Source organism: Drosophila busckii, chromosome 3L, assembly GCF_011750605.1.
Source record: "Drosophila busckii strain San Diego stock center, stock number 13000-0081.31 chromosome 3L, ASM1175060v1, whole genome shotgun sequence".
Classification (NCBI taxonomy): domain Eukaryota; kingdom Metazoa; phylum Arthropoda; class Insecta; order Diptera; family Drosophilidae; genus Drosophila; species Drosophila busckii.
In genome coordinates, this window is record NC_046606.1 from 226,527 (window position 1) to 249,619 (window position 23,093).

Here is a 23,093-nt window from a genome sequence, read left to right on the forward strand (position 1 = left end):
CATATTGTATTGCTCTTTTGAATAACATTGTCTGCACAAGCGCTATTCGAAATCCTTTTTTCGTAGGCGATAAAATTCTATACACTTGAAGCCAATTCACAAACTTTCCAACTAGACAAATGTTCCACTTTCGTATGTGTGGTGTATGCAGAAAGTCTGTGTATGCGAACAAGGTTCAATGAACCGCGGCTTGAGTGTTGCAAACAATTCCCGACCTGATTAAACCAAATCGTACTTTTGTCTTTTCAGTGATCCGCCTACAGTAACAATATCCCGCCAGGACTACGCCTGCCTTGATTCCAGCGAGGCGCAATCGGACGATAGTCACCTAACACGAGACTCTGTCACCCGTGAGTCTCAAAACGACGAGCTATCATCATCAACCTTAGACAAGCTCGATCTGAGCAGCTTGCCACTGCCCGCATTGCCGACCAAAAGACGACGAACGCGTTCGCGTGCCAGTCCCTCCAAGCATCAACATCAGCTGCATCAGCAACAACAACAACAACAACAACATGTAGACAATGTGGATGCTATTGCTAATTCAGCTCAGTCGCATCGCAGGCAAAAACAGAATGAAGCGATCAGCGCTGAGCTATTAAATACCACCAGCGATAAGCCCGCCCAGCAACAACAGCAGCAGCAGCATCTCTCCGCTTTCCAGCAATACGCTGCAAAGCGACGTGAAAGTCTTGAAGCCTCGACACGCAACTTCAACGAGAAGCTGGAGGCGCGTAGAATGCTCTACCACATGGGTGGTAATGGTGGCTCAGCTGCTGAGAATGCCGTACCCACGTATTTGTTTGGTGAGCACTACTATGGAACGCCTACCGCTATGCCCAAGTCCAATGGCCGCCCCTCGCACAGCAAAGAGGAAATTTTCCTCAATAAGTCCGGCTGGGTACAAGTGAGCTCGAAGGTGAAAAGCGACAACCAAAATCGACGCTATAACCAAGTCCAGCACAATAGCGACAATAGCCGTGGTCCGATACGCCCGCTGCATGCGGACTATGCTCGGCAGTCGTTTAATCTGCCGGAGCGCAATTCAAAGTTCGTGGGCTCGAAGGTGGAGGAGCTAATACAACGCAATGAGGTGCGTCTGGGTGGCCGGGATACTGCATTGCGCCCAGGCTATCGCATCATTGATCCGCAGCTAGCAAACATACTCAACGAGCGTCCCGGTTTTCTGCCCGTAAAGAGCACAAACGATCTAGAATCCCCGCCACCCATAACCCCCATTCTATCGCCGCCGCCAGCATTTCAGGACAACAGCAGCAGCAGCAGTCGTGTTCCACGTCACCAAGAGCGTCGCAAAATAACACGCCAGCCAAACACTGGGGTCCAGCAAACAGTGAAGATACAGCAACCAGAACCCCTGCCCGCAACTCAACTTCAGCATATCAGCACAGCCGGTAAGCATTTCGGAGTGTGTTCAAGCGTAGTGCAAAATTGATGAAATTTATTTTTCAGCTAATACCAAGGGCATGGTCTTCTCGCGCAGCTTTGAGTATGACACGCGTCGTGCCACAGCCGCTAGCAATTATATGGAAACCTTTTCGCGCAGCTTTGACGGCAATCTCTCAGAGCGGCCGGCGCCCTTGCCCTCGCTAGCCGTGCAGCGGGAGCGCTCTCTCAACTTTAGCTCGCTCACCGGCAACTCGCCCAATTATCTATCAAAGCGAGAGGGCACAGCCAGCGCCAGCGGCAGTGGCAGCAACAGATCATTGCGTAGTCGGGACAATTCACCCAAGTACTTGCAACCGCAGCAACAAATACACAAAGACGCCAGTCCGCAGAACACAGCCTACCTGAACGCCTCTGTGAAGGAAGCACCGCCTGCGTACAGCGCGAACAGCGTCCATCAAGCCAAGTACTCGCCCCGCGTTCGCCACGATCGCACCTTTGAGCGCTCCAAAAGCCATAATGTAATTGGACGTTCGCGAAAATCACAGTTTAGTCACGTGAACAAAAGCGCTGTGGGTGCTCCAACTGGTGCTAGCTCAGCCACAATGCCCATGCCACCCGTTGGCCTAAGCATGTCGCGTTTTCGCAGCCTCGACACCACCATCAACAACCGCCTCAACTCATGCGATAGCGGTGCTCGTTCAGGTGAGTGGAGAAATGAACAAATTACCTTTGCGTATCTTTCTGCTTGCCAAACATCAAATTTGTCAGCCATAGCTTCATTCTTGTTTCCATCCACGTCCTTGTCATCGGCATTTAAGCGTTTCGTGTGGTGTCGCTTTCGCAAGGACAGTCACAGTTTATGTCGAATTCATTGATTCGCATAACGTTGACAGATGTCGGCACACACACGCACGCACACATACAGTGACACAAATCATTGATCCACATCCGCTCCAACAAGGGTTTTGTTTTAAGGTCCTTGTTTGTAACGCTTCATGCTTTATAGTTGGTGCTTGTATGTTTGCATCGCCAGCTTCCTTTAAGGTTGAGTAGATTAAGAATTGCGTTCAACATCGCCAGCCATCAGCTCTTATGGAATATATTTTCGCTTTCAGTCTATATTATTTGTATTTTTTTTTTTTTATTGATTGATAGATCTATCGAATGATGAGTTGGATAACGACGATGGCAGCTCAACGGAATTCCTCTCAGTCAATAACTATCAGTTCGCTAGCGTGGCCATGGGCAGTGTTAGCATCTCTCCCTTCAAAACACAACGCCAGCGATCCCTAACTCCTGACCGCAATGATTCGCACAGCTCATCGAGTAGTTTGCGTAAGCAGCGCTCCTTGACTCCGGAATCGCGTGCAATAACGCCAGAGGAACGGCGCAAGAAAGGATCGCAAATGAGCTCGCGGCAAAACTCAAGCTCACGAAGCAACACATTGGAGCGACGCCAGCGACATGATGATAAGACGCCGGCTACTATATCGCGCAGCTCCTCCAGCTCCAGTTACAGTGGAGGTGGTGGTGAACCGCATGAACCGTTGAATAGCAGCCCAATTACAAATGCTGTTGCCTCTGCAGTCCCCGGGGGCGGAATCAGTGCTTCTCCAAATCTTAGGCGTGCAGTAAGCCGCACTGCTGCCAAACAAGCAGAGCAGGAGCATCTAATACGACGATCCAGGTGAGTGTGACGTGCTTGCGTTACTTTTTGTTATATTTAAACCAAATCTTAGATCCCTACAACTTAGTGAGCGTTCACCAAATCGCACACACAAGTCCGTCGTCAGCGTGGGTCCTGGCTTGGCATCCACGCAGCAGCAGCAACAGCAGCAGTCAACTTTACATTACCAGCAGCCGAGCGTGAGCGTCTTCCCCAACACACTGCGCACGGCCGTTCCCAATAATATCATAAGCAGCAGCTCTAATAGCTCAACACGTTTGCGCCAGAGCGATGTGGACAAGTCTTGCTCCTTTGATTTTGACTACAGCAACTACAATCGAGGCAGTGTAGCACGCTCCGCTGCCCACAGTCACATTCACAGCCACACCGCCCACCCCAATACCAGTGGAAGTGGAGGCGATAGCGGCAGCAATCAGAACCTCCGCCTGGACTTTGACAAAAGTCGCTCCTTCGACGATGACTACCGCGAAGCTTTGCTCAACAACAATGCTGCCAGCAATCGATACCTGCAGTCAGGAGCTGAAACTACTGCGGCCACATCATCTGGACGTTTGCGCAAGTCCAATTCGCCGGTGGAGCGCAACACTTCGCGCTCGCCACAATCTTCAGGCTCATCCTCCCATAATCTCCACTTGCCCACGCAGCGACGCACGGGCAGCCCACAAAACCAAACGCCCAGTCTGGGCTATGGCACACGGCTCTGTGACCATGAGCTGACCTACGAAATGCTAAGGAAGTCACCCATTATGAATTTTCGGCGAGGTGATAGTGACTATGAGCTTCCCATGCAGCTGCGCAATCGCGAAACTATCAACTCCGGTGGCAACAGCGAGCTTAACTTTATGAGCAACGAGACGCGGATCTATGAGCATCAACACCAGCACCGATCCAGCTCAAAACGTGAGGATCATCTCTTCAGGCAGAGTCAGGGAGCGACGCCGCGCAGCAGCAGCAGGTATTGAGAAATTGTTGGAGTTATGGAGCACCTAACTGCACTCAACTGAACTAAACTAATCCAAGCTCTCCTCTTCAATCACGCTTAAAATCTAAGACTAAACTACTCCTAACCTGACCAAGGTGATGAAGCCCCGTTCCCCCTGTATATGTGTTGGTGAAAAGACTGCTTAACATACATAGATTTTGATTATTTTGCTTATACTAACTGACCTAACATTATGGTAATGCATTTGGTTAATTAACAACTCGCTGATAAATAGAACTAAAACTACGCACAAGGATAATAACTGCACGCAACTCAAAAGGATATTTAATATTAAGTCGAGACCGTAGCCTGATCCAAGCACAACCACAAGCAGGGGCATGTCTAAGTTTTCTTCTTCTGCTATTGCAGTCCCAACTCAACTGAACAGCCAACGACTAAGAAATGCAGCAAAACCCTAAAATTTTGCGATTATTGGCCACGTTGCGATGCATGCAATAACAATTCTAATAGCAATAGTAAAAGCAACTTGCATCCTTCGCTGGCAAAACAGAGTCAAACAAAGTCTTACGCTATACAAAGGCAAAGTTCATTGCCCGCCGTTGTCCAGGCGCATGTCTCCACGGTGCCCGTTAATGTGCCTGTCGCAACTGCCACATCGCAGTGGACACTGCTGTGCACCGGCGGCGCCGTCAATGCAGCCGAAGATCGCTCGCAGCTTACTGCGATTATACGACCACGTGTCATACCCTTGACCGCCAGTTCTTTGGTGCTCTTAGGAGATTGCGATCTGGCCACTAAGCCGCAACCAGAACAACAGCAACATCAGCAGGAGCATCTCAATGCGAATATGGAAACTTTTATGGGGTGAGTTATACACCAAATCTTGCGTAGAAATGTGTGATTGGTTTTTACTTTTACGTGCCAGGCAAGCCAAAAATACGCTGAAAATTGTAGCCCCAGGTGACATAATAAGTCCCCAGCGCCAGCAACAGGCCAACGAAAACAGAAGCAACGACGACAACAGCAGCAACACAGAATTCGCATTATTGGCGGATATAAGCAGCAATGGCAGCCGGAAGCGGCCACGTTGCCATTCATTGCCTGATAGACGCTTTGGCGAGAGGTGAGTAAAGTACATTCCTACAATTTAACTATATGTATATAATGTATTGTTGGAAAAATAATATTCTTATAGACCAACAAATAGTTGATGGCATTGCATTGCAAAGCAAACAAACTAAAGTCTAAAATTAAATTAAATTTGAGTTAAGATCTAGCAAACAAAAAGCACTTTGATGCACTGCGACTCATAGTTGTCTCTCCACTCAATAAAAGTTTTGCATTGTTTTAAACTTAAGTCGTAAAAATCCTCACCAGTTGCTGGAAGGCAGACTGAGCGCTGTCGCGCTTTTGTTGCTGCCAGAGTTTTATAACGTTTATGAAACAAAGCAGATCCCCAAAAACTCCCGACGCACAACGTCGCTGTTTTAAGTCTTCTTTAAAAGCCTCGGTTCAAGTGCCAGCTTATTTGACACTTTCAGTTGCTCAGTGCAATTTTGTGCGTTTACTTTTGCAAGTGTCTTAAGTTCTTATTGACTACATGTCAATGTATGTAAGTGTACAGCGAAAAACAGATTTGGTCACATCAGCTGGAAATCCTTGTACCCTTGTCAAAAGGTATTGAGATATTTTAAATGACTGCCATTTAATCGTTAGCCACCCGCCGTGTATTGAAATAGGTTAGAGCAACCTGAGCAACACTGAGCATAAAGAAAAGCTGTTTGCCGTTGGCCTGGTTGCCGCTCAACATTAGTGTCACTTTGCTTTGACATATAATCAATAATACCGTAACATTTAATGATATTTCGCTGTTAATGATGACCCATTGAGTGGTCATCACACAGATATACACTTCCAAATCACCTCAGTCCTCTCGGCAACCGCACTACAATTATATGTATATACAATCACGAGATACATATGGTGGGGGAGGTCGTGGAAAGCTTCGTTCAAGTCTCGACCGTGCTCCGACGAGTTCACTGACCCATTGCTCACTTGCATACAACCTTTAGGCTTTAGGCGTTCCGCCCGCCTGATTCTATTCATTCCACAGACGCCGAGCACTATAAATAAGTAATGTCCCTCTTTTTATACTTACTTATATCAACACTAACAAGTGGACAAATTAAAGTTGGGCGCCACAAATTAAAGTTGGACAAATTAAAATTGAGCAACTTCATAATACCATTTTTCCATTTTTTTTACAAAAATGTCAAAGTGTATAAAAAGAGACAAAATAAAACAGCCTCTGTCTTAGCCCGTGTCTTTGTATATACATACATATATTCGTTTATATAGACAAGTCAAGTTGGTCATGTCGAATGGTGCAGATAAATCACTAGACTATTATTTAATTAAGAGAATAAATATTCCATTTTTAAATTAATTTCTATCCGCTCATAACTGATTAATTAAAATTAATTTTGAAAACCAAAATGAAATATTTGAATGCAGCTCTTGTCCTGAAAAAAGTTCGCTTACTTTCTTACTTTTCCATTTTTTTCAATTTCTGTTAAGATACAAAAGCTAATTCTAGATAATATTTCAAATTACAATTTAAACGCATAACGATTAATTTTGTAGAGCATCTGGCAACCTTAAAACAACGTTGCTCAGTTTGCATCAACTCACACAATTGAGTCGAACTTTTTTGAGTCGAACTCATACCATTGAGGCGAACCTCGAACATGGATCAAACACATTTTTATCGGTTTTTTTCTGAAATATTTTCGCTTTTTTTAGCCTATGCTTCCATCCAGAAGCAGCTTTTTTCTGGATTTTAGCGTTAACAAATAAAGACGTGCTGTTAGACGAAGCGCGAAACTTTGCAAATAGAAATTGAAAAACAGTCAATTATAAAACTTGTGTGTGTGATATTTAATAAATGATTACCTTAAATCGCGCTTAAACATGGAACTAAAGCAAAGCTACGTGCGTGCGCGTTACAATTAAAATAAAAAACGGTCAATTCATATAAAATACGTAATACAAGTTGACTTATTGTGCGACTGATTGTGATTTTAATGCTATTCAATTTAGTTTACGCCGGCTGATTTTTCTTTAGTTTGTCGAATGTGTAGGAGTTCTTTGCCTGCAAGTACATTATACCATACATGCATATGTATGCATACATAGCTGTTTAGGTATGTATGTATGTGCATGCATATACACAGAATGTGTGTACTCTCTGCTTGTTAATGTTTGTTCCGCGGCATTTTGCCAAGATTGGCACACATGTTTGTGTGCAATTAACAACAAAAGAAACGTATTTAAATAATTTTTGCAAATTTGCAAAGCACTAAACGAAAATCAATAACGGCATCGGGAGAGCAACAATAGAAATTTGTGCAAATGTCTACAACAATCAGTGTACCACAGCCCACGCCACCCGAAGAATTTCTTGTCGTGTGCATTCTGGGCAAGGGCGAGGAAGAGGCGGTGGAGGATGAGGGCAACACGAATGCGAATCGCAATGACTACGACAATGAAGCTTCACTCGTGGGCGTTTGCGTTGGTAACGCAGATAGTGGCCGTGCATCGGCAAATGAATTTACCGAGGATACAAATGCAATCGGCAATGGCTCACTACAAGTAAACCAGGACACAGATACCGAGCAGCAACATGGGGAGCATAACAAATCTCCAGCCGCAGTCCCGTCTCCAACCAAAGCGCGCACTGGAACCAAAGAAACAGTCTCTCAGACAAAATGGTACTTGGAATCCTCTGAGCAAGATGTTACAGTAACAACCATAACATCAGTGTGCAAGGATAACAGTGTAACAGTAACAGCAACAACGTCCTCAGATTTAACTCAAATGTAAGTCAAGCACTAGACTTATTTTATCCACAACTTAATCAGAGCCCCCAATCTCTTGGTGTCTCTACTCCCGCCCTCTTGAGAAGGTTAACAGCAAACAGTGTGCTTGCTTTTATTTCCGTGCCTAATTCAACTTGGTGTATCCACAATGGATGATACAAGTTTTACACACCATTGACGGGCGTCTGCTCAACCGCTATGTAATTTGTCCCTCACCTACATAGTCAGTTCTTGTTGATGCTGCTGCTTTGACATCCCTTTTATGCTCCGACTGTCGCGTCCACGCCACTACCGATAGCTATGCAAGATGCGTCCGATACTGCCGGTCGGAGCAGTCTAATATAAATAGATGTGCTCCGGTTCGCTGCTATATGGTCTCTAGTGTGTTGATATATGTTACCTTTCGTCAGCTGAATGGTTTTTTTTTGGTAATCGAGGTAATTAACTGCGGCACCTTTGTTATGGTGTTTCTCTACCCTTTTAATCGAGCGTAATTAATTGCGCATTGACTTCCCTTTAATGTCCTGGTCAAGGCCGCACTGCGTTTAAATATTTCATTCACGTTTCTTGCTTGCTTTTGTCAATCTGTTTATTGTTAATGTTTATTTGCTAAATGAAACTTTTACTATTAGTTGCGCATCCACTTGTCAGCCGCAGATGTTGTTGTAATCAGATCGCATTAGTAGATGTGGATTTGAAATTCTTTTTCTTTCGAGTGATATACGTGAAAATCATCTACGTATTCTGCGTGTGCAGACTTTAAATGCATGATTCTGTATATATATATATATGCGCCGTATTTATCTTTATTTTTAGATAAGTATGCGACATTTCTATCATTGTTTTATTTTAGTCTCTGTAAGCAGAAAGAAATTTACTTGTCTCCCAAAACTCCAAATATACCGTTTATCTTCAAGATTCCTATTTGAACTGCAGCAGTTTGTACAGTGCATAACATGCACTTGGTTATGGAGTATCAGCTCCATAAATGGACAACAATTGTTAACTGCTGTGGAGCGTCTTGTCAACTTTTTTGCTGCCTATTTCGCAACTCAACAAATCATTTTTTTGTTTAAAGAAATCAACAGTTGCCTGCAAACCGAGTTACGCAATAGTCAGAGGACTTACTCCTGGGATTCCTGCATTAGCATTTTATGAAGTAATAGTTATGAAATGGCCAAGGGCGAAACGCAGAGAATGCCAATTTTAATATTCGTTCAAAGTGAAATTTTTTGAAATCGCTTGCCCCTATGCTAGAAGCCTCAACGGCCGCACCTGATTGGCCCTTAGCTAACTTTATCAATCGGTTTGTTTTCCCAATATTTGTACGTGACATGTTAGTTATGGGCTGCAGCTATGCATGTATCTACGCGATACTCGCACTTTAGCAACAACAGACAACAAATATGAAGTTGTGCTTTGCTTGCCATTACGAAACGCATTCCAATGCGTTGTTATCAGACGACAGACACAAGCGCTTCTAATTAATATTGCTGCTGGTTTATGTTGTCTCTTGTGCATGATAAGGGCGTGTCCCAAAAAATACAAAACTATTTCTATATTTTAAAGGGAAAGGGTTTCTCAACAGGCAGCCAAGCAAACAAACAAGCAAACAAACATTCAGGCAGGCAGGCTGTTGTTTACTTTGGATATCTTTCACTTTCTTTGCAAATATCATAATTGTGGCTCTGGCGCATTGCTCGCTATCATATCTCTTCAACTTGAATCTCCGTAGTGAGCAACGTAACAACTCAGCCCATGTAATCAGAGTTTCCTGCTTGTAGCGTCTCATTGTGTGTACATCATTGCTAACTCGTATGCATGCGGTTATTGGGATGATGATGTGCGTGTGTCAAACATTAATGCATACAGAAACTTGAGCTGCTGTCTCCGCAGCAAGAGCTAATTGTCGATCTAGTTGTTGCTAAATTAGCTGATTGACTGTGATGTTTGTTATTACCACGCCAACTATAAAGTTGGTTCAATACTTCATATTTATTCATTGCTTCCGACTGAGAGAATGCAGTTGTGTAGAGCTCGAAAAACGATTTCTTTTCTTTATTTGAAATCGATTTATAGTAATTTCCAGTCTCTATCTTTAGCTTTGGCACTTTCTACTCTGTGAAAATTTATTATTTATTATTGTTGCTGTCTTGGCGCGTAGATTAAGAAAGTATCACAAGCTCTTTGTCATATGCATGTTAAACACTTTATTGAGAGTTTTCAGATGTAGACGCTGCTCAACTAGTGTTTACATTATGTGCTCAAGCAAACCACAAATCAGAAGCAATGCAATTCGCTGAAAGTATAAATAATTCGTTCCAAAAATAGTCCGTGTGTCTGAGGCTAATGAATAAGCAAGAGTGAACCGACAGGCAGCTGTTGAACTTTGCTTCGTGCTGCCTTTGCCACTTGAGAAACTTGTCACAATTTCAAATTTTTATTCTTATAGCCAAAAAGTTATATTCTTTATGTGCCCTACACACTTGCAGGCAGGCAGCCAAACTTAAAGCGAGCTTCAAACTGACAGCTGTCAAGTTGAATACTGAATGCAGTATGCAGCATGTGGCAGTTGTGTTTGGCAAAGTTTTTAACGTCTTGCGCAAGTCCATGCATTCTAAATATTGCTTATTTAAAATTCAATATCAAATTGGGTTAATGGAGACCACGAGCTGAGCACTCAATGCGTGAAGGGACCGGAAATTTAGTTACCTGGCTTAGCAGTTGTTATTAAACTAGCTGAAATTCAGCAACGTGTTGACAAAATTTGTTCATTATAACTTTTGTGACGAGTGTTCACTGGAATCACACATAAAAAACCAATTAATTTCAACCAAAACTTTCAGATAAAACCAACTTGAGTTGCGAAAATGTGCGCAGCAGCCAAACAAGCTCTGGGGGGTAATTAGTTTTATTTACTTCGTTTTGCTCTTGTTTTGTTTGATTTCCTTGTTTTTATTGGAACTTGGAACAAAAAGGCATTTAGGAAGTTTAAACGGAAATGAAAAACGAAACAAAAGTTATGAATAAAAATATATGTAACTAATGACTTACTTTTTAAATTAGTTACTTTGAATTGTCGCAAAAACCAACATTTATGGTTCAGCAGGAAAATGTTTGCATTAGAAATGTTTATCATCGAATCGCGAATCAGTCACATATTTAATAATACAAAGTATCCAAGCACAGACCGAAAACGAAAGTGAAAAATGTCATTCAAAGTTAAACAGATGCCCACAACCAATCATGACGTCGAGAATTCAAAAGAAAACTATGTACATATACTATGGCTATATAAGATTAGTTACCAAAGAAAAACGGCAGCTTTACTTTGATAAACAAATCAGCGCTGCTCTGACGCGCTTGCCAGGCCTCTCTCTAAACATGCAGCATGTGCTGCATCGTCTCGTCTGTTTTAAAGTTTATTTATGTTGGGAGCTGCAGCAAACAAATGACTCAACCTCTGGCAATCTGTTATGCTGTCTATTTTCTGAAATATGGTTTTTGTTTGTTAAGAACAACTATGTAGCTATGCAGTTATCTATAGGATCTCATGAAAAGGGGATACACATCTAGAACTTCAAGCAGCGCACGCCCTCAACTCGATGCTGACAGCTCACATCTGTGACTGGTGTACAATGATTAAACTCAAATTGGTAAACAGTTTTTAGTTTCTACGCAAAATGCGTTTTAGGTGAATGCACTTTGAGTGAGAGTTAAATATTTATAAAAAGCCTGGTTAACCGCTTATGCTAATCACTAAGTGTTTATGCTAATCACTAAGTTAGCTTATCGCTTAGCGACAAGCAACACTTGACCTTAACATTCGCAATCAGCTAAGCTCAACGTAATAAACAGTTATATATTCATAAATATGAGCAACTTTTGTTCCTTATCTGTGACATTGTCAATGAAATGAGCTTAGAGCAATGAATACTTCAAATAAGCTTATTCTTAGTACAAGTATGTTAAGTTTTATGCGTCTTTACCCAAAACTATAAAATCCAGCTGCATGTAGTTTTTATTATTTTTATGCTGGGTAAAGTTAGTTAGCGCTCGTTAGTGTTTCTTTCTGTAGACAACTCTTTTATTGCCTTTCAGCAAGTAACTCGCTTGCATTACGCCAAGTTGCATAATGCCTTGTAGTGAGTACAACAAGCCAAATGTTAGAGTCGATTTCAATTATTATGCGAGCTCGTAACCCAACACCGTATGTGTCTTTAAGTAACGCACTTAAATGTGTTAATTATTATATAATGGAATGCTAGTGTTTCAATTACGTTTTAGTCGGAGAATGAAATTAAATATCTATTGTGCATTCGTTTGTCCAATCAAGTGGATACGCTTACCACTAGGATTATACTCTATAAAATAAGGTTCAAAAGCACTCTACATGATTTCTTTTGTTTCAGTTATTGTCACTGTCAACATATGTTGCAATCCAGCAAATCAATGAATTTAGTTTAGTATTTTGTCGGCTTGTTTTTATTTTTGTGCGTGTAACTCTAACATCAGCTGCAATGATTATATTTTTAAGTTCAACACACTCGATCATTTTTCATTTTTTCTCCATTTACCTTTTCGTTGGCTCATTTCCCGGAACACACACACACACACACACACACTGCAATGAGCTGCGGTGCGTTTAATTACAATTGAAGAAATACAGCACTTAAAACTATGCCAGCCTCGGGGGCCGAGCAATTTCTTTGTCTTTCTTTCGAATTTGTCAGTAGCAAGCGGCAAAAGAGCGGTGCGTGCTTAGGCCGACAATTTGGATTTCTTTGTTAGACCTTGCATGTCTCGAGCTGCACTCGCATTCAATTAATTATGAGTATATTTTTATATGCATAAAACATTTTCTTCAAGGCAATGTGCTCTCTTACGTTCTCTTAGCTTGACTCATTAGCTACTCAAAGCTATATACAAACATATGTATGCCACTGCTATGATCAACTGGCGCCTGTGGGCGTTCTTGCTGCTTCTTTTCTGCTTGCCGACAAGCGACAAGTTACAACAGTATGCATTCCTATTTTTAGCTGAAACTTGCAATCCAAAAGTTTTGCGTTTACTCCAACCTACAACTAAAGTTTCAACTGCACCAGCTGCAACAGCCATATGGCGTGTAGGCGCAGGCATATCCAACAAAACGAAATACAGAATAACAAATATAGATGTGCCTGATGCATAGTTTCGGCTTTACTGTAATACGGTCTAACCCCCGTCTGCTTATTCATGTATCCATCAATCCAAGAAGCCGCGCACTCGTTCCTTCTTAAAAACAATCACTAAATTTAGCTTTATGCGGTATAATTCCAAAATTCTAGCTACATCATGCACTGGGTCTATCTCCGTATCGAAAACGCGTCAAAGCTTAGTAGTAAGTAATATATTGAAACAAATCTGTCACAAATTGTGTGTATTTGGGAAAGGCCCAAATTAATTCTAGTTTCATGGGCCTGGAAGGTCGTTATCAACAACTCTTGTTTACTTGTGTGTGCGTGCCGTATACATTTTGTAACAAATAACTCGGCTTATGCTGATCCCGCTGCTTTTCGTCTTTTACACTGACTTCTTAGTACGCCTCTTTTTAGAGAGTCACACTTGCATTCGTCTCACTGCGTGAATACTTGCCACACCTACCTGTCGTCAGTAAACCAGTTTCGAGCAAGTGCCCTTCGTTGTATTTTTTTTGCATTTTCTTCTTACTATTGCAATTTCAAGGGCCAGTTACTGAATGTTGGTTATCAGCTTCGCAAATTGTTGTACAACTTACAACCTTGAACTAATTCACCAACTGCTACAGCTCTATATTTCTTATAAGTATTTGTCTATCGCGCAGGGCACTTTAACAAGATTTTTTTATAAATACATTGACTACAACCTGCCCTAAACAACCAAAATGAACCTAGAAAAGAGCCGGATGAGAAATGTCGTTTATTTTGTTTGAGTTGTCGGCGGCTGCTCCTTATGCTATTTACTTTTGCTGGAAATACAAAAATAGATGCACCTTTATAAATCCCCTATACATGTGTATGGTGCTGCCGCTGCTCAAGTGCTCGTATTTTTACTTCCGTTTCCCTGTCGTCTGCCCTGTCTCCTCTTTCAAGCGACGCGTATCGAGATGCAGCAGTAAATACGTTTCCTTGGTTTACTAGAAACCTTTGCAAACACTTAAGCCATGTATTTGCTTAGGAAAGTTTCAATCAAAACTAAGTCTAAGGAACCAATTTTAAAATAAATTAAACGCATAAGCAAAACAACATGTTCTTCGAATATTGCCTGCTATACGCACTGGCGAGAAAGTGTCTAGAGTCGAGCCCAGCGCCTGCTTCCAGTACACACAGAAGGAAGCATAAACTGGTTTTTTTTTTTTAAATTACATGACCCCGGCAGCGGCAGATGTTTCACTGCGGTAGTTTCCCTTAAACATACACACACACACACACGCATATTGGTATCCTTATTGAGTCCAGACGCTCCGTAATTGAGTGCACATTTTGAGAATATAGTTGCAGCTGTTTTGTACTTTGAGCAGAATCGCCCAACGAACCTGTGCTACAAAAACTGCCAACACTTTTCTACACTCAAGCAAATGACACGTGCGTTTCTCTTTCTCTGCGTGTCGCTTCAGTCCCCGAAGGAAATCTGTGCCGCTTACCAACTACCCCTAAATATACTCGCCACAAAAAGACTAGAGAGGCAGAGAGCTCAGCTGCCTACCCTCTCTATTAGCTACCACTACAACTAACTCGATTTTGAGCACCTCTTCGGTCGAGTTCGATGAAACTATGACGATCGGTTTAGTCTGGCTTCGCGACGTTTTGAGTAAGCATCTCATGGAGAGTTACCGCGTTTAAGCTGAAACCATTTGTATAACAATCTGCTGATGATGGTTATACTCTTTCAAAAAAGTGTGTGTAACATTCAAAATCAAATTCGTAGAGCAAGCAAAACGCAGTGATATTAACTTTGGCACTATAAACCCAAGTAAAAATGAAAAAACAACGTAACGTGTACAGCTTAAAAGCGGAAAAAAGCAAAACAGTAAATGTTTCACTACAAAATAGCAGCAAGAAACGATGTATTGCTGTAAAAAGTCGAAGCCTTAATAATACTTTGCGTAATTTACAACGGTAAGCACGCTTCATTGCAGTATCTTATTTAACGATGTGACTCTTAAAAATATATATCTAGTGAATTCGAATTCTCGTGCTGCGCTGAATGCTCAAAAGGAGCTGCAATAACTTAAAACGCATCTGTTTCGTCCGGTTTATTTACTACACTATTTAACGTGCTCCATGAAAAACAGGCAGCCTTCAATATCCATTAGGGTACTGGTACTTCGTATCAGTAAATGCATCTGTACCTGAACATGCGCAGCAGCCGACATCTGCATTAGAGGAACTGCATTCCAGCACGCACTTACAGATTTAATCCGTTTTTTGTCTATCTCATCACACAGACACAAACTCACTTACACTAAGGTTGGCTGTCAAATCTTGTGCCGTGGCGAACATCAAAGCTGTGTAGAAGGAACTCAAAAGGACAGCGCAACATGAACTCTCTTGTTATGTGTGTGTCCTGGTCCCTTTGGGTTCCTAAATGCCTGTTAATTCCTTTCGGCCTGTTTGTGAATACGCCATGAACAAGCAATTCGTGGAATGCTCTGTGTTTGCTTACAATAAGCACACGCAACTGAAGCGTATTGGTTTTTGCCAATTTCATCATGAAATCGAAAAATCGAGTTCCTTACATCAGGCAAGACAAGCTGCCGACTCTGTGTGGGAATTTATTTCCTGGAAAACAGTGCATTTACGCTCACCAATGTCCTTCTCGCAGACTTTTCACATGCAACATGGTCTAGACTGAAAACTCCTTCTTTTAATAAGTTTATGGCTTATACTTGTGGAATTATTTAACGCCGTGAACTCCCCGCTACTTTCTTGTCACCTTTTGTTCAAGTTTATTGCTGGCTGTAAACCAAACGGCTACTTAGCACAATGTTTAAGGCTAAGACAATGAACTGTATGGCATTGAATATGATACCTATTGCAACATGTTTATAATCAAATACAATATTTCCTGTTTTTCTTGCAGTATGCCAAAAAATTCGAAAGACGGACCGGCGGTGATTGGTACAAGAGCTAATGGCTACGGCGAATGTCTGGTAAGAGTTTCTAAATTATATTAAATGTTGAAATTGGCTTAAAACACAACTCAACCATAAGTGAGAAATATATTTATATTTGACGCATATAAGAACGGCCAACAGCTGCTCAATGATATTTTAGTTCAATGTTGAATAGTCACGGAGAATGCAGCTGAGATTTCTCACAGTATTGCCTTACATAGAAGAGAAGCCATTTTAGTTTTATTCAGATTAATATTAAATGGGAAAAACAACAGCTGCTGCTGCTTTATGACGGGAGTCTCTAGAAAAAAGTTTACCATAAAATTAGGGCCTGTCTTATAATTTATATGAGAATAATCAAGCACAATGTCAAGGCGCTATTGATTATTGTTTTATTAAAATACTGAGTGCTCGTCTGCGTTTGTAGTTCGTTAACCCATTTATGTAACAAATTTATATAAATATATACCTATACGTATGTATTCTATTACAAAGCATCAATAATGTTAACCGCAATAACAGCTATGCACATACTTACCGTATGTATATATTTATCTGCTGCTAATTTATTTACTTTCTTGATGGCCTTATAAATGAATGAATTGCATTGCATGGTGGCTCAGCTCGATATTCATGGCAACCACAACAATATGAAGCCCCTTAAGACAATGAACCTGAAATGCGAGACATTCGCCAAAGATATGGCGAGCTGCATGGCCTGAGCATTTCCAAAATATTTCACAACATATTGTGCAAAAGAAGAACTAGCATACAAACCTGTCGTGGAGTTGGTTACTTCAAATTTTATCAAGTCACAGATTTATTGCCTTTTGAACATGCTTGGGTTTGAACAGATGAGCACTGCCGGTGATAATCAATTGACTTTTCAAATAAAGAGTTATATTGATGCTATGTCAACAATCAATGCACATTCTGTCTTTGTTAAAAGTTATTATTGCAGTTAGATCTTCCTCATACTAAGTTGGGGGATGGCGCTGATTTCTCTTCATGAGGAAATAAAGAGCCAACCAACGGAGAGGTCAACTGGGAATAGCATGACCTAGAGCTATGTCAGACTGGCTGGGGACGTCGAGCACATTGATTGAACATTGTGTATGAGTGCGACGGCTCGTGCTCAGCGCAATTGTTGCTCTGCTAATCTAATCAAGCTCGAGCACCTACTAGACTCTTTCTTTATCCCAGTCTCATTCTCAGCCCTCGACCATCACACTTGTGTCAAGCATCGTAGACTGCAACCCATTGCCAAAGCTCAGACAATAACCAATAGAGCAACAATGTGAATACAATAAAATAGAAATCTATCCCCATAGCTTCTTTGCCATTCAGTGGTCAATGCTTATCAAAGCCATACACTCTCCCACGTCAAAAGGGCAGGGCATACACAGAGCAGGCGAATACACAATACATGCTTGAGCACTTGCCAACGACACCGACATCGTCGTCGACATAACTGCGGTCGTCGCAGAGCGCCGCGCATTTGCAATTCTAGTTGAGGTTGAGTCAGTTATTAGTTATCACCGCGACCGTTGACACCTGCTGGCAAACCACGCGTCGTCCCTGGTTTTTGGATATTAACTTTATTATCATGAAAAAACTGATAATACCCACACTAATGGACACCTATGGACTGATTAAGTTCTGGGACTTTGATACCGGCGCACCGGATAACAGCAGCCAGCAGTCTAAAGGCAAAAAGCGAAGAGCTCGTGGTGGCTGCTCTGGAGTTCTGCTCAGTGACCCAATGCCCAGTGAGCGACGTTGCAAGTGGCAATCAAGTTTGCTTCAGGTAACCCCTGGAAAATGAATCAGTCTCAAAATTGTTGAGCAGACAACCTGTTTATAGTATTAGTTATTTATTTGTTTATATTAGTTATTTATTGAGTTATGCTGCTTTCAACTTTGCTGTCAAATGCTGTGAACAAAATGTACGAACTTTAGGCCTATGGTCCTACTTATCTTACATACTTTTCGCTTTGTTTTGTTATAATAAAACAAAAATAATTTGAAGTAATTTCGTCGCCAGTGGGCGACTCGTTCCTATCAAAATTCTTGTGATAATAAACAAGCCACATGCGCACATACTTTTGCCGCTTACAATATGCATGAGTATCATTCGCTGTTATTATAAATCACATACACACACACATACACACGCACAACAGTGGCCATGATGATACGATATTTGTGGTTTCGCTTGCGGAGCAACCGCCTCAAACCACTGCTAGCAGATTCTGTGAGCAGTTACCAAGCAATACATCCAGAAAATCTCATGTAAATTTCTAATTTCTCATTTCAGTCGCAACAAATGCGGGCAATCTCTAGTCCTGCTCTTACGGATAACACTGAAGCAGCCGCTCAACAGCCACAGACAAAGTTTGTCGCACCAACAGATGAAACGGCAAAAAATGCTGACGGCAACTGCAATGCAAGTACATCTGGGACAGCTGAAAGTCTGAGTGTCTTTCAGAAATTTAAACGCAATTTTCACAATTTGAATAACAAAAATCAACTGCATATCAACTCGACACCAACAACAACAACAGCAGTGGCAGCAACAGCCGCATCGCCAGCGACAGAAACCAAAGCATCACCCACAACGCCCACAGTGTGTATAACAGCACCAGCAGCAGCATCAACGTCAGCTGAGACCAACAATGATGAGTGTAATGGAGGAGATAGCACCTCTGGCAGATATCGTTTCGGTCCGCTTATTTGGCGAACGTCAAAGGAGCGCCGCAAGACAAAGTTCAATCGACGCGACAAATGTAATTCTGGAGATTCTGGCATACAGATCGAAATTGAGCAGGATGAACAGTATGTTCGAGGCCTCAGCAATGAACAGCAAGGCGCAGCTGGTGCGGCAGTCACTAGCACACCAAAGAGTGTGTTCAAGCCACGCTCCATACGCCGCACACATTCAGCCAAATCGAGTAATGTCTTGGCGGCGACAGGCGGTAATGCAGGCAAACCGCCCGTTTATAGGCAGCATCAACTAACCAGAGCCTGTTGCACGGAGCGCGAGGCCCCAGAATCGTTGCCCACACGATCGCTTAGCCAACCAAATGGGCTGGATAATTATGGGATGCGCCGAAGCGTAATGGAGGATAGCGACAGTGACAGTGTTGCCTCCCACGAAGAAGGTGAGTTGTCATATTTGGTTTTAATTGAAGATGAGCTTAACTAATTTAATTTTTTGTACATTCCAGGCAGCAGTTATTATCCGATTTATGCGGAAGTGTTGTACAACTTCACCGCGGCTGGTCCGCAAGAGCTGGGCCTGGAGCGGGGCACTCTCATTGAAATATTGCGAAAGGAGGTCGGACCCTGGTGGTTTGGACGCATTAAAAAAGATGATGCAAGTCTGTTTGAGGAAATACTGGATCCGGAACTTGGATGGTTCCCGAAGGACTTTATACGCATTATTCATAGTCCCGAGACCGATGCCTTCTACAATCTGCATAAAACGTCGGCCAGCGAAGTGCCTGAAGCTGCTACAGCGCCAGCAGACAGTGAAGTGCCAGTGATTGTGACTGAGCTCAACAGCAGCATCGAGGAAGCTGATACCACCATGACTATGGACCAAAGCAACATAACTACCATAGTCATCGAGTCGCCTCCAGCGACAGTTGATGAGCAAACTAGTGAAATAACTGCATTGCATCCTTCATCTGCAACACTCATTAGTGTACCAGTGAATAGCGCTGAGTTACTGCGTCGAAGCGCTGTGCGCGAGCTGCTCGAAACTGAAGTCAATTACGTCAAACTTCTGGCCTCCATCTGTGACGGGTAAGTAACATTGACAACAACAACAACTAAACATATTGAATACTTAATATTCGATTCTCTTTTTTTAGTTACCTGCCTGCGATGAGCAAACGTATTGACATTTTCTCGCCGAATAGCATTCGACTGATATTTTCGAATATAACGTCAATCTATAAGTTCCAGAAAAGGTTTCTGGAGGCACTGCGGAAAGGCATCGAGCAAAATCAATTATCCAAGGTGTTCCTTAAGATGGTGAGTAAGCTTGCTTACATCGTTATCAACATTATTATTAATATATGGCGTTTATTGAACAGCATAAAGGATTTCTATGCTACTCTACATACTGCAATGCGTATCCTCGTGCACTCATCGAACTCGAGTCCTACGATCGTGTTAAGGATGCACGCACTGTTTTAGAGAAGTAATAATGTTTATTTTCAACTCCTACAAGGAAATAATTAATTATTTTTAATGTTTCAATAGTTGCCGAGAGTCAGAGAATCTGGCTGAGCTTCCATTATCAGCACATCTTTTAGCACCGGTTCAACGCATTTGTCGCTATCCCTTGCATCTTAACGAGATTATTAAGTCAACGTCAAAAAGTGCCAGCATGGAGGCCACCCCAGCGACAAATTCAGATGAGCCAGATGGAAATGGACTCAGCAACGTGGAATACCAAGACTATGATCAACTGGATGTAGGCCAGTTGGATGTGCCCGATACGCTGGAGAGCGTCCATCAGGCGCTTGATAAGATGCGTGGTATCACAGAAGCTGTCAATGAAGGCAAACGCCACAGTGAGACTATTGCACGACATCAGTCCAGCTTCCAAAACTTTAAGGGCCCGCCGCTGCACCTACATAGTACGCGTTTCTTTCTACAAGTGGACGCGACGCGCCAGAAACAGAACCTATGGAACAGCAGCTATACGTTATTCTTATTTGATAACCAATTAGTTTATTGCAAGCGGGATATTATCAAGCGCAGTCACTTCATCTACAAAGGACGTATTTTTCTAGATCGCTGCCGTGTCGTGAACGTGCGGGATGGCAAAATGTTTGGTCACACTATTAAGAACTCCCTGCGCATCTACTGTGAGTCGCGAGACAAATGGTATGACTTCAGTTTTCGTTCGGCAAATCGTAAGCATCGTTTTCTAAACACGCTCGCCTTGGAACGGCAATTTGGAGGTAAAGCGCTGTACGTTTCCGAAATGACTGGATTCGAGTACAACTTTGATGAGCGCACGGGTGACTACTCCGATCAATCAGACTATGAGCTGCCTGAATGCGATCACGCATTGGGCACTACTTCAGCTAGTGGCGACAGCTCAGTACCCGAGTCACCGGCCAAGTCGCCGTATCGCTCTTGCGATACTTTACCAAAAAAGTCGCAATCACGTGACGGCCTCGCAAGTTCTAGTAACGCATCTGGATCTGGATCGGTATCAGGCTCAGGACAGATACTGACTACAACGTCCACTGGCTCATTAGGTCGTCGGCGCCTGGGCAATTGGTTTCGAAAACCAAAGAGCACCAACTGCACGCCAAGCCAGTCACCAACGCACAAGTCTGGCTTTGATGCGGATGTCACCCTGACAGCAGCACGTGTGGCAGCTATCGAATTGGTTGAAGCAGCTGCCGCCGAGCAAGAGGTGGACAGCTCGTATGCTTAGTCATCACACCATATTTAAACATATATACATAATATGCATATATTTGCATATATAATGCTAATCCCAACAGTGCAACACATACTCAAATGCAAGTACATGCAAGTATGCCTACATGCAAACAGTATTTGCCACAATCATTATAAACATACATTTACTAGTAGAAGCAAAAGAAAATTATTAAACTATATTTTACTCGTTCTTTAATTTGTTACCATTTTAAATACTATAAATTTATTTATTTTTGTACTCAGTGAATAAGCCAAGTCTACAAGTCTGTTATCTGTATATAATCAAACTTTCGTCATAAGTTTGTAATAAACATGTTCTTCTAATTATTTTTTTTATTTAACCCAAACTTTAAGAACTTTGTTTATACGATGGTAATTACAAATTTACACTTGTTAATTAATTTGATGTTGTCAATACCAAAAACACTATCGATCCAACTTAGTAAAATTCTATTTGATTTGTTCCCTGCAGTTTAAGCTGCAAATTGTTTAATTGTTATAAGAATTCAAGAGAAATGCATATACATATATAGAAAAATTATAATACTCACATGCTTAGATATATATACATATATACTGACATGCATAGAATGTATCAGTATCATGAGTTTTTAAGAAGGTAAAAATCCAATTACGACAACTAAAATAGTACCTTTTTAATTTGAATACTTTCATGAAAATCTATCATATAATGCTAACATACTCATAAAAACTTTAAGATAAATGAGCGAATTTAATTTCCTTAAGAAAAATCTCTTGTATGCCAAAATTGGTTACATTTAGTCGCGTTTAGTTAATGCGGAACTACAAATTTTTTAAAGCAATTACCTATTTGATAGAGTTTGTAAGACACTTAAATTAAAAGCAATTTTTTATTTGTTCGCCAATATTAATGTTTAGTGTCAATCTTCTATAATAGCCTATTATTAAACTGTAATACAAGAAGTAGCCCAAAGCAATTTGGTTAGCTCTGTCGCAGAATTCTGAATACGATTAAATGAACTTGAACACGCGTGAAACTATGAAATAGCGAACGACATGTTCTAAAATTTTAAAACAAAAGTATATGATAATAAATACTATAAAAGTTAAAATATTATTACACAGTATGTATGTATGTACATACAGGTAAATAACCCATTCCCATGTATGTATATACAAATGTGTTTTGTGTGGTTAATACTTTGGTTATGACTGATTGTGAGCAATTTATTTAGTGTAGAAAGTGCAGAAAATGTTGGAAACATACCAAATAGGATCGACACATAACCCTTTTATATACATACCTAACTTACACTTGCTAATAAAAAGACATAAATATATACAATGTAAGTGTAATCAATAATGCCAAATAAATATATTTATCAAAAAAATTATATATAAATTATTGACATACTAAGTCAACTAAATTTTGCAATTTGTATAATCAAGATTTAAATCGCCCGCCAAGCCAATTATTTTCAAATCTTAACTTGCTCAATCTGATTATATAGTTCGTGTGTTCGTTCACTTTCACTTAAAGAAATAGTTCAATCGAACTTATTCTGAACGTTTCGATAGAACTCTAATAAACAC

The 23,093-nt window shown here is 41.5% G+C and overlaps 1 protein-coding gene across 9 annotated transcripts; it reads left to right on the top strand.

Annotated features, from left to right (window-relative positions):
- Nucleotides 1-474: 474 nt before the first annotated feature.
- On the top strand, nt 475-22,610 carry LOC108600263. Of its 9 annotated transcripts, none has more exons than XM_017987709.2 (12): nt 475-1,412; nt 1,471-2,109; nt 2,563-3,094; nt 3,147-4,049; nt 4,446-4,901; nt 4,963-5,160; nt 16,016-16,085; nt 18,367-19,210; nt 19,277-19,856; nt 19,925-20,087; nt 20,150-20,256; nt 20,319-22,610. In XM_017987709.2, the coding sequence occupies exons 1-12, from the start codon at nt 740-742 to the stop codon at nt 21,508-21,510; spliced, it is 6,357 nt and encodes a 2,118-aa protein (XP_017843198.1). In that variant the 5' UTR covers nt 475-739; the 3' UTR covers nt 21,511-22,610. The 9 variants fall into 9 exon arrangements, with proteins under 9 accessions (XP_017843198.1, XP_017843199.1, XP_017843200.1 ...); XM_017987710.2 differs by having other exon boundaries at nt 3,162-4,049; XM_017987711.1 differs by lacking the exons at nt 475-1,412; nt 1,471-2,109; nt 2,563-3,094; ... (1 more) ...; nt 4,446-4,901; nt 4,963-5,160 and adding an exon at nt 7,427-7,915 and having other exon boundaries at nt 20,319-21,719.
- The last annotated feature ends 483 nt before the right edge of the window (nt 22,611-23,093 follow it).

Coding starts and splice junctions, on each gene's coding strand:
- LOC108600263 (XM_017987709.2), top strand. CDS start 740: ATGCTCTACCACATGGGTGGTAATGGTGGCTCAGCTGCTGAGAATGCC. Junction 20,088..20,149: donor CCAAGGTGTTCCTTAAGATG/GTGAGTAAGCTT, acceptor TTTATTGAACAG/CATAAAGGATTTCTATGCTA. Junction 20,257..20,318: donor GCACGCACTGTTTTAGAGAA/GTAATAATGTTT, acceptor ATGTTTCAATAG/TTGCCGAGAGTCAGAGAATC.